This window comes from Scophthalmus maximus, chromosome 15 (genome assembly GCF_022379125.1).
Source record: "Scophthalmus maximus strain ysfricsl-2021 chromosome 15, ASM2237912v1, whole genome shotgun sequence".
In the NCBI taxonomy this organism is placed as follows: domain Eukaryota; kingdom Metazoa; phylum Chordata; class Actinopteri; order Pleuronectiformes; family Scophthalmidae; genus Scophthalmus; species Scophthalmus maximus.
Window position 1 is genome coordinate 7,843,677 of NC_061529.1, and position 15,212 is coordinate 7,858,888.

General features: G+C 44.8%; 2 protein-coding genes across 6 annotated transcripts in view; both read left to right on the forward strand.

The window, feature by feature from the left end:
• fermt2 (FERM domain containing kindlin 2) overlaps window positions 1–5,007 on the forward strand; it is a 40,835-nt gene extending 35,828 nt beyond the window's left edge. For all 5 annotated transcript variants that reach the window (XM_047327282.1, XM_035609589.2, XM_047327284.1 and 2 more), the window contains 3 exons: window positions 1,457–1,581; window positions 1,702–1,843; window positions 2,332–5,007. In XM_047327282.1, the coding sequence (XP_047183238.1) occupies window positions 1,457–1,581; window positions 1,702–1,843; window positions 2,332–2,505 (441 nt within the window). In that variant the 3' untranslated portion in view covers window positions 2,506–5,007. The remainder of the gene's footprint in view (window positions 1–1,456; window positions 1,582–1,701; window positions 1,844–2,331) is intronic.
• Window positions 5,008–6,593: 1,586 nt separating this feature from the next.
• Window positions 6,594–15,212, forward strand: part of stxbp6 (syntaxin binding protein 6 (amisyn)) — a 137,304-nt gene continuing 128,685 nt past the window's right edge. The window contains exon 1 of the mRNA XM_035609593.2: window positions 6,594–6,863. The gene's annotated coding sequence lies outside the window, so the exon portion shown is untranslated. The remainder of the gene's footprint in view (window positions 6,864–15,212) is intronic.

Sequence of the window (15,212 nt, forward strand, 5' to 3'; positions counted from 1 at the left end):
AAGTCAGAGAAGGACTACACAATAGGGATAATAAGACTTCAGCTGGTCCGTGCTCGTTAAATATCCACCATGTCCCCATCTGCTAGTGTGATACCAGAGAATGTTTCTTTATATTCTTCTTGCGATTGCAGCAAGAGGGTCTGCCTGCAGAGGGTTGGAGCGACGGGAGATTTTCCACCGATGAATTAATCACGGATGGCGTTGTTCCATCGGTTGGAATAAAATTAAAATAAGACCTTACAATCGGTCACCGCATATACTTGACGGTCGTTAATATACCGGGGCGGCCCGGCCAGGTAAAGTCTGCTTGTGGGAAACATTGGACTTAGTCATCATAGTGGTCGATAGTCACAGTAGGTTAGGTGATCCTTCTTGATAGTTTCCATGTGTTAAATATGTCTTCTATCAACTCTTCAGGGGGCCTCCACACACAAGCACAATGGATTTGAAATGAAATAATCTAGATGTGATTGAAGTGTAAACATTTCGCTTTAATTCAAAGCTTTTAACAGAAATATTACAATAACCAATTGCAAATTATATCCCTTTTTTATGCAGTCGTCCCTCCATTTAAAAAAATTAGCCCAAGAAATCGTGACACTGTCCAAATACATATGACCAAGATTACTGCCGACCAAATTTCTCAAACCACGCCTTAGGCTATGAGACTGTCGAGTACTGTGAGTAATGTGTTTTTGAAAGTGTCTTACCCTTAAGACAGATACTGATTTCAATTCACATTAGTTAAATTTGAAAAGCAGAGACTAGAAACTTGCTGAAGGAAAGTGATCCATCACAGTGAAGCTCTTCTTTTTTTCATCTTTTAATTTGTAGTGCAGTTCAACTGCTGAATGGCTTTTGATTTGATGCGTTCAAGTGCGTAAGAGAAGCTGCACCAGGTCTTAAGTCTGTCGTTTCTTTTGTCTCATCTCTGATTCCGATTCAATCGTTCGCGAACGCGACGCTGATCGGTCGCGAATTGCAACATGTGGGTTTGCCGACAAAATAAACTGTGGTGGATTACTCATTTCAGGAAATGTTCAATTCTCTCTTAGCTGATTGTCATAATGCACTTGTTCACGTGAAGTGAAAGCAGTGCAGATCTAGAGGAGAGGAAAAGGATTTTGAGGGATGATGAGGGAAATAAACCCATGCATGCACACTCACACAGATGAAATGCTTCCCCTTGCCTTTTTAACCGTAGTCTGGCTCCCCAGGATGCTCATAGGTTCATATTAGTCTGTCTGTTATCTAGATGTGTGACGTAGACACGTGACAGCTCTCACCGGGTGAGCTGATGCCTTCATGACGTTAGCCACAGCCTGTTTATGTGTTGGGTGTGTGTGTGGGTGATATTGTGGTGTTGGGATACATTTCTTTACTTTGGGGGTAGTGTATTGGTGGGAGCCTACTGAAAATGTAATGAGTGTAACGTTTGTGATTGTGTGTTTGTCAGATTTCAGCCCGGATCCTGGAAGCCCACCAGAACGTGGCCCAGATGAGTCTCATCGAGGCCAAGATGCGCTTCATCCAGGCGTGGCAGTCCCTGCCCGAGTTCGGAATCACCCACTTCCTCGCCAGGTACTTTTAGTCACATCTGACTTTACAGCTCAATAAATTGCTGATTGAGCACACGTCCAGTTCTGTGTGCCGACAGTGACTCATTCGATTTGTTTGGATTTGTCAACTTCTTCTCTGCAGGTTCCAGGGTGTGAAGCGGGAGGAGCTGATGGGCATCACTTACAACCGTTTGATCCGGATGGATGCGAGCAATGGAGACGCCATCAAGACTTGGCGCTTTAGCAACATGAAACAGTGGAACGTCAACTGGGAGATCAAGATGGTAGGGAACATTAAAACTGAACAAGTGGCGTATTAACTTTCCCTTTACGCGTTACATTTTAAATTCTTACTCCCTCTGAAGGAACTTTATAGGTCTTGAGTGGTACTGCATGGAAATATATAAAGCTTTTGGGCTCCAGAGGAAGCAGCATGATTAATTGTCTCAAGTGATGCTTGACAAAAAAAGTCAATCGCCTGGAACAGCTTACAAATTTGTGGGAGATGAACCCAAAAAGTTGAGTGCCCAGTTTGCCAAAAGAAACTTAACAAATGTGTTTGGCAAATCACCATCAAAACTGAAAGTAAACAGCTCCGCTGTCACCGATAATGCCGGATGCTGCCAAAGTCTGATGAAGCGTCGAAGCCTTAATCAGTATTCGGCACATTCCCAGAGATCAGCAGACCTCCGCAAGTACAAAACATGATTGTGTTTCGCCTCTTACTATCAAAGCATGACTGACGTGACGCGTCTCCGCTCTGTGTGCTCAGGTGACGGTGGAATTTGCCGACGAGCCGACCCTGTCGTTCGTCTGCGCCGAGGTGGACTGCAAGGTCGTCCACGAGTTCATCGGCGGCTACATCTTCCTGTCCACGCGCGCCAAGGACCAGAACGAGTCCCTCGACGAGGAGATGTTCTATAAGCTGACCAGCGGCTGGGTCTGAGAACAACCAGGGCTCAACGATCGTGGGTCTGGGGGAGGGGGCCAGGAGGGGAGTGATGGGGGGGGGGGGGGTGGAACCACATTGTATGGGTTTATTTTATTCTCCTGTTGTCAGTCTTTTTGAATAGTTTGTGTAATAGCTGTGCTGAAGAGTCCAGAGCAGCACAGCCGTTGCCACGCTGATACCGTTTCTTTTACCGTTATTTCTGCGTTAACGCCGACGAGGTCGTCTGTTACAACACTAACATTGCGGTGAACGCAGTCTCCGTGAACTCTGAACACTAACTCCTGTGGTTGAGCAGAAGCCTGTTTTAACTCCGACCACCTGCCTCCTCTCCTCCCGGACCGACGGCCATCAACTTACGTCCATGACTTAACCCTTTAAAAACACAAAATTTGAATCCCAAAGATCACTTCTTCTGTTTTTTTGTCCTCCTTCACTCTTTTTTCCCTCTCTCTTCTAGAACGGGACTAAAGGAGCTGATATCAAACATGTTGTGATGTAGTGCCACAGATACCCACAGTTCTATCCAGTTATTTATCCTAAAAGATGGGACTCCCTCAGAGAGTCTAATCAACAAGGTGTCTGTAAAAAGCGGCGTACATCCCATCCACTCTATGAAGGGTTCCATGTCTTTTGAAGTCACGTGTAAGCACTTCGACAGTACACAGTCCTGTTTATGAATAAGCTGTTTTTTTAAATTGCTCGTGATGTCTTGTCGTCTCGGTTTCACCACCGGCGAGTCTCGTCTCTCCTTTGAATTTTCATTGTATCAGGTGATCGGTGCGACACCGGGAGCCTGGGTTAAGTTGTTTTTTAGTATTTAACGGGCTGCTAATAGTGAGCATGTCTGAAAACTCCGTTCAGTGCACAGGGATGAGTGTCCCGTTTAAAAATCTGGTTTCAAACTGACCTACGTAACCTAATGCTCGTCTTTAAAAGTCATTTATTCTAGTCTTCGGCCTGTTTAGTGTTTTTTAAAAACACCTTTTAACACCTTGACAACTGTGGTAGTTTGATAATGTTAGAAGGGGGGCTGCGACTATCGATTTTTTTTTCATTATCGATTAATCGAGAAAAATAACCAACAGATTAATCGATTATTTGTTTGGTCCATAAAATGGTCACAAATGTGGAGCGTGTTTCCCACAACCCCGAGATGATGTTTTGTTTTGTCCACAAACCAAAGATATGCAGTTTTCTGTCATAGAGAAGCAAAGAAAACCCAGAAAATGTTCACATTCAAGAAGCTGAAATCAATTTTTTTTTTTTTATCGATTATGAAAATAGTTGCTCATTAATTTAGCGGTCGATAACTAATCGATTTATTGTCGCAGCTCTAGTCCCAAGGTATCACAGCATGAGTATTTGAAAAGCCTTCACGCTTAGGCAGTTTTTAATGCTAGTTGTTTTTTTTTGATATATATATATATATATTTAAAGACTCTTCTTCTGAAGTTAACATTTAGCCAGACGTTGTTCTGACCACATTATGAATTGGGGGGAAATCACGACCGCATGCGTTCAACTGCATCCAGATTTAAAACCCCTGACATGTCGTCGCTTTGTGCATCTACACTACATAACACAAGGAACGACCACTTCCTTGTACCACCTTTTTAAATCTCTTGCCTTTCTGTCTCTCACGCCGTATAGTATTGATATTGTCATTATGATTATTCTTATCTTTATCATTACACACCAGCAAAAAAAGGTCACTGAGTTTGAAGAATAAATATGCAAATGTTTTTTGTTTTTTCTTCTGTCCTCAGTATGAAGGATCAGTCAATAAAGTATTATTTTTTGTAACTAATGTAAAAACACAAACGTTTTATAGAAATTGTACAGTTTTTTTCTGCTTTTTGGGTGGGGGGGTTGGGTTTTCTTTCAGAAAAAAATAGGGGGTGGGGCATCTGTCAACCTGTAGTGTTCTGAAATGTGCCTGCTTATGTTGTGGTCTTGTTGAGTTCTCAGATGAAGATATATATATATATGAATATATATGAAGATGACACTTGTCTCAAACTCCAGGTTTGATGAAGATGTTTGTCGAGTATATATATTTTTTTTTTCTAAAATACAGATACGTATGCCTTTTCAATGTGTTCTTTTTTTCTTGTATTACTGCTTAATTTTATTGACTCTGCTCTCTCTCCTACCACCCGAGTTTCATTTTTAGCTCGTCCTTTAGACTGACAGTGATACTTTAACGTGCATTTTTACTGCAAATTGAATTTGCTCCGCGCCTTTTTGTGAAATACTTTCACTTGGTCACAACTGAAGTGTGCCATTAATAATGTCCATATGAAGGAGTTTGAGACAAATCAGCAAAAATGAACAGAGGAAAAGAGAAAATCAAGCCACGGTGTTTTTCCTTCTCCCCCTTATGTTTTTGTTTGCCTCCAGTGTCAGGAGCAGCAGTGCATGTCCTGCTGCTCTGTTTTCTGACTGTAAAAATGCATTTATTTTAAAAAAAAATTAATAAAGTAATTTTTATTTAAACAGCGTAATCTGGCCTTCATTATACATGTTCCCTAGGGCAGAATTTAATGTCAAGCAAGGCCCACTCATCGATGTCAGTTCTCTAAACATGACAGATGTATTATTTTTTACCGTGATGTTCCCCGTCAGCTGCCGTCTGCTTCCTGTGTTCATTCAGCCTCTTAGTCCATCGGATGTACGGGCAGAGATCTGAAGGTCCGAATGCTTCGGACTTGTCTCGACCAGATGCTCCTCCAGCCGTGTTCAGGGAGTCCCACTGGGAAATGTCTGACAATCCCCGTTAGATGTGCAGTTTTTTAAGTTTTCTTGTAATTGGGGCTGAGAATTCCATCCACTCTTCATACCGACTGACCTTGTGACCCGCAGATATGCTGCACCTCCGTTTCTCTTGTCGTGAGGTGGGCTATAGTACAACTAATTTAATCCATCGAGGAGCCCCACAAATTATGACTCAGAGCTTCTGAAGCGTCCTCTCTGAGGCATGAGTATTTTTGCAACATGCGAAATAACAAAGTCAACATCAACGATCTTTTGTGCAAAATTGGAATAAAAGGTGCATCACAATGAGATCAAGAAAATGAAACGTACACGACACACTGTACAGTTACAGAAAACATGGATTACCTGGTTAAATATATGTAAGGCCTATCCCCTGCTGATTGACTCACTGACTGTACGTTGTGCACACGTCATGTGCACTGGTTATGTTTCTCCACCGGAGGGCGGTGTGCAACAATCTTCCCCCTCCCGGCCTTCTCTTCCCTGTGGTCTTCTCCTCCTCACTGCACTCCAAACTTTTTCCAAATCTTAACATGTTCACCTGGCGTCCCAGCAGAAACCGGGGGCCAGATCGAAGAGAGAGGGGGGGTTCGATTGGAGGAGGCTGCTCCCCTGCGGTGGACAGACATGGCACACGTCCGTGCTCTCACCTGGGGAGCAGCTGGGACGCGGAGGTGAGCTGCTCACACCCCCTGATGTCCACTGCCGTGTCCTTTAGAGAAGGCGTTCATGTCTGCAGTACGCTCGCTAGAATGAAATCCCTTTTCTCTTGTTGGTGCGGTAAAACCCATCAGTCGCCTGATTTGCCTTTAAAAGTGACAATGAATATCTTCTCTTGTGCATTATGTCATCTATTTTTCGTGGGGGGGAGGAGGTGTCAGTAGACTTAACATGAATAGCGATCGTTTGGAGATCAGATGAGGCGTGCAGCATCTCTTCGGGGAATAGAAGAACATCCTGATCTAGTTGAGGATTGTGTCTCGATGCAACACTTTTACCACCGTGTTAAACAGCAGTACATCTCAAGAAAGCTTTCGGATGATGTTCCCTGTTCACCCGTCATCAGCCGCTGTAATAAACCCAGTTACCTGTTTCAATGTCGTGGCTCAGTGTGTAGCCCATCCTCCGGAGGGACCAGGGCCCATTGTGTTCACTGTGCGTGTGTGGGGGAAGTAACAGCCCAACCATAGCTCCACCTGTGACGTCGAATTGCCCCCCCGGACCCCTTGGGATGACGGCCTTGATGTGACGGGAGAAAATGTGGGAGGAGAACGCGGGAATGACACGTATAGATTGTGCAGCTCACAAACAATTAAAAATGCAGGAAGTGAAAACATAAAAGACGCAGCGCAGCACAAGGGGCCCAGTGGCCGCCGCCATTCAGCACAGCAGCTTCCTGGTTTAAACAAAGTCTCCTTCAAGGAGGCGCCGCTCTGCTCCGCCTCGCGCCCCTCGAGTTCACAGCCAGTAAAAAGTCTTCGCGGATGCTCTTTTCTCACACCTTCACACTTCTGGCCTGCAGCGAGCGCCAGCGCCGTGGACTATGTCAGCCCTGACAGCTGATGGGCTGATTTCAGGTAAGCCCTGAAATCTCCTCGAAGAAAACTCCTTCTTTTTTTTTCTCTTCAGACGTTTGACCTTGTCTCGATCCATCGGGGGTTTGTTTCCTTTTATTCTCCCTCTCTCTAACCACCGTCAGCGACCGTCAAGAGGCAATCTTCCGACTTCATCCCGTGGCGGCTGGAGGTCAAAGTAGCTGCTGTCGAGACAGAGAGCGATGAGATCTTGCAGGTTTCTCTAGGGATGGTATTGTCGGTCGGTCGGTCGGTCGGTCCACCACTGAAATACCTCAACAACTGCTTCATGGACTGGCACCAGAGTCTTTCTTCTCCTTTTTTTTATTTATTTTTTAACATTCATGGTCCCCTGATGATAAATCCTGATGACTTTGGTCATGAGGTATTACGTGTAAAATGTCTCAACAACTGTTGCATTGCCATGACATCGGGAACAGAAACTCATACTCCCCTCACGAGGATTTCTAATGACTCATCGGTTCCTCACGTCGCCATGTGAGCATTGAAGCGTGTTTCGTGTTAGCATTTCTCAGTCAATCAGTCAATCAGACTTTATTTGTGCACCCCTCGGCATTTAGCACCATGTTGTCCTAAGCTGACGTGGATGGAGACTTTTTAGTCTTGTGAGGTTTTGCCGCTATAATTTACTTTGATAACAAGAAACTCTGCAACATGTTTCTTTAATCAATGCCGTAACGCCACTTTTCAAAGTGAATTATTTTCAGAATAATTACATTATATATTAACGAATGACTGATGAGTTTCCAGTGTGTGTGTGTGTGTGTTCTGCAACGTTTCCTGAACGTGATTTTTTGCAAGACAAACAATTTTGAAAGGCTGCAGCACAGAAACAGCATTTGTTTTTTGGTACTCAGAACAAAACAGATTAGGGCGGCCGTGGCTGCAGGAGATCGAGTGGGTTGTCCACTAACCAGAGGGTCGGTGGTGCCATCCCCAGCAGTCCGCGTGCCTGAGTGTCCTTGGGCAAGACGCTGAACTCCCTCGATTGCACTGACGGCTGCACAGACAGTGTGTGGATGGTGTGTGTGAGAGAGTGTGAACATGAATGTGTGTGTGAATTGATGAATGTGAATTGTAAAGGGCTTTGATAAGTCGTTAAAACTAGATCAAATGAATTTCTTCAAGAGCAAAAAAAAGGAGTTTTAATAATGTAGGTTCCATTCAAGTTCCAGTCCCCTCCAACACAGAGTTTGTGTTTGACCTCTTTGTGTTCTCGTAATAAAGCATAAAATCCCACCTTAAAAAAAAACAAACCCTCACATATGTTATTCTCATTATCTCGGACAGTTCCGTCTCCATATGTTTCAATGGAAAAGGCTCAGTCTGGGCTGAACAGGGACCAAGTGCCAAGACTCTTATCTTGATGTCATCAGTTATACTCTGGAGCTGCTGAACTGAAGTTACAGGCTCTCGGAAAACAAGGTCTCTGCGGTTCAAAGCCTTAAAAAAACATTTCTCTAAACCCGACAAAAAGATCACGTTCATCTCCATAATCAATCAAGTCGTGTGAAGTTTGGCAGCTTGGTGTCGGTGCGTTCCTTAACAGGACAAGAGCTTTCAGACCAGACACCTCGGGGGATTCTATTTCAGGAACATGGGTTTTTTTTTCGTGAGAAGTTTACAAACCGATCGACTGAAGAAGTTTTTGTCGCTGACTCGGTCCCTCACGTGTGATCTACAGACAACATTTTACGCCGCTGCATCTCATTCGTTGGGACGAGGACGTGGAGGCCTGAGTCTTGCCTTACACAGTCTGGGACGTCGCCGCATTGCCGCTGCACTGATTGTGAGCGTGTCATTAGAGTCTCAGAGCCGATCGGGAGGGTGTCCGCTCATCTGACGAGGTCACGGCACATGTTGTTATGAAGAGATGCCATGGGACTGTCGGGGGCCATGATGCCTGCATCATCCCTTTCTGCAGCACGCCAGAATTGCATACATACGCAAGTACACGGAAACAGGCTTGCTTAGGTGTGTGTGCGTGCGTGCGTGCGTGCGTGCGTGTGTGTGCGTGCGTGTGTGTGTGTGTGTGTGTGTTACAGCCCACACAACATTTGGAGTTGAATTTTCTCTCGGGCTATTTGCCTCGGAGTCTTTTCCAAAGTAATCCACTGCTCCCCCCTTTGGGAATTTCTAGGATTTAAGCACTGTTGCACCAAATAGGGTCATTTGCATCGCTCCGGTCACTGAAGGCTGCTTTGTTCGGCTAAATCTTGTTTTCCAGCCGAGTTAATGCAATCTGAAGGCCTGCCGTTGCCGCGGAAGACATTTCGAACAAACAGACGAGTGTCAGTGTCACTTTGGCTAAAAGAAAACCTGTCTCCGCCTGGGGCTTGATCGGGGGGAATGAGTGTGCCGAGGAAAACGAATGCTGGGATGTACTTTGTCAAGATAGTAATGTGACGAAAGTCAATAGGAACCCCCCGCTTAGATGGAAAAAAGAAAGAAAATAAAAGAAAGAGCAAACAGAGGCGCAAACAGGACACCTGAGGCAATTTTCAATTTAGTGGGCATTGTGTGCGATACCGAGATAATTCCGTTTTTTATAAAGTGATCCCCATGGATCCCCCAGCAGCGTCACCTTTCAGGACCGCATGCCTTTACCTTCACTTTCATCCATTTCTTTTTTTATTACGTTTGCCCCAAATTGTTGCCAGATATGAAAACATAATAAGTAATAGGTCTGTGTTAATACGACCCCCCCCCCCCCCACCTGAACCTCTCTTGGTGTTCCGAGCGAGACATTGTCTCCGGGTGACACCACTTGTCCTGCCACAATAAAGGCCAAATTGAACTTGCAAATAAAATTGGACGCTCGGCTCTTTGTGTTACCCAGAGGGCTCTGCTCATTGATCGGCCAAATGAGCCACTTTGGACTGTTATGTGGCGACGGAGCGGTAAAAAGGGAGCGGAGAGTGACTGGCAGACAGACAGGGACCGGAGACAGAGGACGGTGGACGGAGAAGACTCGAAGGACTGAATCAAGCAAAGCAAGTGGGGGACAACACTTATGCGTTGGCTAAGAAGCAATAACACTATCCAACGTTGACTGATGCATGGATACAGGGGGCATTTGCAAAACTGTATCTACCAGTGAAGCAGCAAGGGGTCAAATTGAAAGTCTTCTTCAATATAATGTAGATAGAGACCCTCCAATGAGGCTTTCAGGGGTCTGAATCCTTTATATAACAGAGGTGATTTAGTATATACTGTACAGTAGCCACACACGTACCCCCCCCCCCCCCACACACACACATCTATCATTCAATCTTCTGACTGCCGCGACAGAGATGGATGTAGTTTGTGGTGTTTAATGGTGTGTGGCTCCATTACAGAGTCTTTTACCCAGCGAGTTGCTCTGAAACCAGACTTCAGCACACCCCAGAGTATAAACGCTGATTTCACTCATGAACCAAAATGCTGCCTGTGGGAAAAGTGAGATTAAATGCTCCTCTGGGTGTTGGCATGATGCGTGATAGCAGGGGAAAGGGGAGACGGAGGGAGTCCGACTGAAACACCTCTTAGGAGCATTCCCCGTTGTATTTTCATTGTACTCTGTTGTGAAACAGATGTAGACTTATAGAAGCGAGAGGAGATGTTGTGGGGTTCCCCCAATAAGCAATTGCAATCAACGGTATTGACAGAGTATAAACTGCACTGAGGCTGCTTCCATATAGGCCAATCTTCTGAAATGTGTATTTCCAGCCCTGACACACGGGCGACTCTCTTTTCTCTTCAGGTCCAATGATTTTCAATAGCTTCACGGTTGAGGTGATGCAGCATGTTCAATCCCCTTCTCTGCCAATCGAGGAAGAAGAGGTGGAAGGAGGTGATATTGTTTGCTTCCAGAAAAAGACACTGTACTCTAGGTTGGACACTGTACTCTCTCCCTCATGAACCACGCATCTGAATTTAATTGTTTTTTTCTTAATTCAAAACTGAATGTGTCATTGATCGAACATCAATTCTGTATTTATTATGCAGGATCCAGAACTGGCACACAAAGCAAATGACTTTGCAATATTTTCCAAAGCAACAGAGCAGCTATGATTGATCTGAGTCTGAGAGTGGTTCCTCGAGGCTGGCTGGCATGCAGATGATGGATGGTTAATAAATGCCTCAAAGACAATTAAAGTGGCCGCCGTTGGCAAAGAAATATTCCAATCACTGACCCTTAAATCCAGACGTTAAAAACAAACTGCTGTCAAAAATCTTCCAAGTCCATGTGAGCAGATACAAGAATAGATGTTTGGACATTTCTGTAGACAGTGACCTTCTGTTCCAACTGGGTCTGTAAGGTCGTACACATAATTCTTATAATCTGATAGATCATCTGGATGAATCAGATGAATCCCTGTGACAAGTATTGTCCTACAATGATTGGATGTAAAAGGAATACCAATTTGGCTTTAGAAAGAGTGAAATGGCCTTAAAAAGGGATTCAGATGTACACTTTTTTTGGTGTTTTCATGCTAATAGTGTCTTTTTTCACACCACTTCAAAGATTATCAAAGCGGATTGTTACACTGGACCCGGTTCGATACTGAGAAAGGTGCACCAAAAAGTCAAACAGGCAGAATTATTGCCTCACTTGACAAGTGAACCCCTACAGACAAGAGAATTCAAACGCCCCACCTCCTCCTTTAAACACACAGCCCCACAGCTTCCCGATGTGTTCCACGAAGTTACCAAGAACCACAATAAAACACAAGCCTGATGAAAGAAAATCAAACATGCACGGTTTGATTTTTCAGCTCGGAACACAGAGACATTCGCAAAAAAGTCTCAAATAAAAACACGCAGCAGCACACACACACACACACACACACACACACACACACACACACACACACACACACACACACACACACACACACACACACACACACACACACACACACACACACACACACACACACACACACACACACACACACACACACACACACACAGCTTTTGGAAGTAATGCATGCATGTCGGCTCCACCACAATGAGACGTGTTTTTCTCCCCAGTGACTTCTCACGCAGTGTGTGATGAGTGTGTGTGTGTCATGCCGCACACTGTGTGGAGCAAATAACAAACCACATGAATTCAGTGTTTGATTAGTGCGGCGGCGAGACCGAGGGGAGAAATAATGGAGACGGAGAGAGTGTATTGGGGAGTGTGTGAGTGTGTGGCAGCCATCTGGCCATTCGGGGAGATGAGAGGCAGCTGGTGGTTGGAGCAAAGGTTCCCCTCGCACCGTTCCATTCCTCCATCGTCAGATCCTCCGTGTTTACCCTGCTCACTGCGGGGACTGAGGCAACTCCTTCCCCCTAATCCAGCCAGCCAGCCCGCACAGCTCGGCGAGTGATGTCACAGGCTGGAAGGATGTTTATGTTCTCCAGGATTTCGGGATGAGGGGGGTGCCGAGAGAGGGAGGGAGAAAGGGATGGAGCGCGAGGTCGAGAGCTCTGACACTAGCTACTGCGGCCTCCGCTTCGATGATGGCAAAATACCGATTGGACTTCAGGAGAAGGAGTGTCACTGATCAAACCCTCAACAACACGAGATATTAGATATTTCACTAGTGATGAATGCCATCCTGTTTTATAAATGTGTATGAAATAGGGGTGGTGTGGTAGCTCACCTGTTTGAGCAGGCCCCATGAGGACTGACATGAGCCCCTTGCAGGTTGGGACCCAGCCGCAGCAGCGGCCTTTTGCTGCATACAACACTCTCCATCCCCCTAGTCTTCATCCTGTGAATAAACCCCCCTCCCCACAAAAAAGAAAAAATTAAAAACTGAATGAATCAGTCAATTTTACAAAGTTCTCGGCAAAAGAGAAGGACATTAAATGGTTTTATTTTATAAAAGTGAATTTGTAGTACACGAGTGCTATATAAAATTTTTCCGTCAGATCCACAAGGATAGTTGCGGGTGGTTACTTTTCCACTGCTGTTCCCAAAGATTCCAATCCTGTAATAATACAGTACGTCTCGTAAACTCCAGGCCACTTGAGCAGAACCTGGAGGATGTTTCCGTCTCTGTGGTGTGTCACGGGTCCAGAGCCCAACCTCAGGATTGGATTGAGCAATGAGCAGACGAGCTTTCGACATGTTTGTTGGACAATCACTCCGCAGACTGTGACTGTGAGGCAGGTAGTGCCATACAAAACATTCACTTGGTTCAGTGCCTCTTTGGTCGGAAACAAATCACCAGCCAGTGTTTCCCTGGAGAGACTCAACCGCCTGAAATCCCAAACGCACCAGCAGGAAACAGCTAATGCCCTTTTAACCCCCACTGCTGTGCGCGTATGCATCATTTTCCCCCCTTCGGCCCTTCTCCTCTCTTCCATTCCACCTGGAAAAAGTGACTCATTTCTGCGAAAGCGCTTGCTCGTGTTGCGGAGCACAGAGATACACTGTCACAGTCTGGAGAGCCTCGCTCCGTATCCAGCGCCTTCTCGTTGCCGTCCCAGTGGCCCCACGGCCGAGGCTGCAAAACATTCCCCTTCAGATCAAAATCCACACGCAACACACGAGCTGGCGTAAATCAAAGTGGATTGTCTGGAGGTTAGCGTAAGAAGAAGAAGAAGAAGAAGAAAAAAAAGTCTCACAAGACGCTGCAACATTTCTCAAATCTAAATTCTTCAAATGAACTATTTCCACATGCTGCACCAGATGGTGGAGCAGCTTGCTGTAGCGTGGAATCAGAGCCAGACAAACTGATAATGTGATCCAGAGGAGGCTTCAAGGGCTGGAGAAATAAGGAACATTCATAATTGATTATTGTTGTGTCAACTGCCAAGTGTGATTGTTCTTTTGTTGTTGTATTTTTGCCTGCATGGATTCGACACCCATTTGTCAAGGAGTTTTAGTGGTTGTTAGTGTGATGGCACATGAATTGTTCTCATCAGTGTGTGTTACCAGTGACACCTTATGAGGACAGAACGGCTGTGGCGGACTACTGCAGGGCAGAGACGTGAAGCCAGACAAACTCAAGCAAAGTGGTGTCAATGAAATCTTGAAATCAGAAACACTCATTCAATTACCAGGTGGCTGTTTCCCGGACCACAAGTGGGTTTGTTTTTCCATCGCGACCGACCCAAAGGACATTTGCTGCAGCGCAACTGGTCGTCTGCTTATCATGATGCGTCTTGAATGCTCATCATGTCCCTGTGCAACATGCGAACGATCAGCTGCAAAACACCCGGAGGCGAGAAAAAACAGAAGCACAGTCAACTTGAACCATCTCGAGTGAGTTGGAGGCGGCGGCGGCGTCCAAGTCTGTTCAAAATGAAGACAGGGCTCATAAAAGAAGCCATATCTATCAGGAATTAGAGCTCTGTGGGGAATTCAGATGACTCACAATCAGCCAAGCAAAACATAAAACAGACACAATCATACACACACAAACACTGCCACTGCCTTTGATTGTGTATGTGTGTGTGTGTGTGTGTTCTGTTGGCATAGCTATAGAAACAAAAGATGGTGGTCAGCAGCTGCTCGCGATTCAGGTCAGTGTTACTGTTGAAAGTCTTGAGGTAGAGAAGGCCCGTCTAAACACGTACAAGGAAGCTAAATCATTTTTTTTTATGGTGATCGTGGGGACTGCCCTAGTTTCTGCTTGTGAAGTCATATCATGGGAAGACTACTCTAATCATGGATATTTTAGGTTTGAGTCATCACAAGGATTTAAGGTCACTTTAAGTAGTGTAGACGTGCCCAGACAGATATTTCAAAGAAGTTAAGCTACTTCACTTTTTTGTTTTGTTTTATGTCACTGCTGATTGATTTATTGAGTGGGGAACCTAGTTTAAAGAAACTACAAATACAAACAATGCAACTGATTTTGGACTTAAAGTCCTTGTAACTGGACATTCTGATATTGTTAGATGAGCCTACTGTACAGAAATGCAAAGAGTCGCAGAGAAATGGTGATAAAGGGAAATGAATATTATTTTTGCCACCATTAGGCTTTGTAACAAATCCAGTAAGGACTTGGCGTCACTTTAAAGTCTAGTAACCTGGTTACATTAGTGAAGGCTTGACTAATTAAAAAAAAGCAAGCTACTTTTTCTTTTTGTTGTGACCTTTACAAATATCACATACTTTTAATTTAGTAATGTTGTTGTACTACAAATAAGTATATTTAAGGTTTAGGGATCCTATATTCAAGGCCTTTAAATGTAAGGCTCTATTTTCAAGACTTCTTACAATGATGACGTTTTAGGAACTTGCTCTCTGAGTTGATATTTAAGAGATATTTGAGGTTTGAGTTACAGACAGTAAAAATCATTAAACGCTGCGTCATCATTTTCATCCAGCGGATAATAGTCCCACAG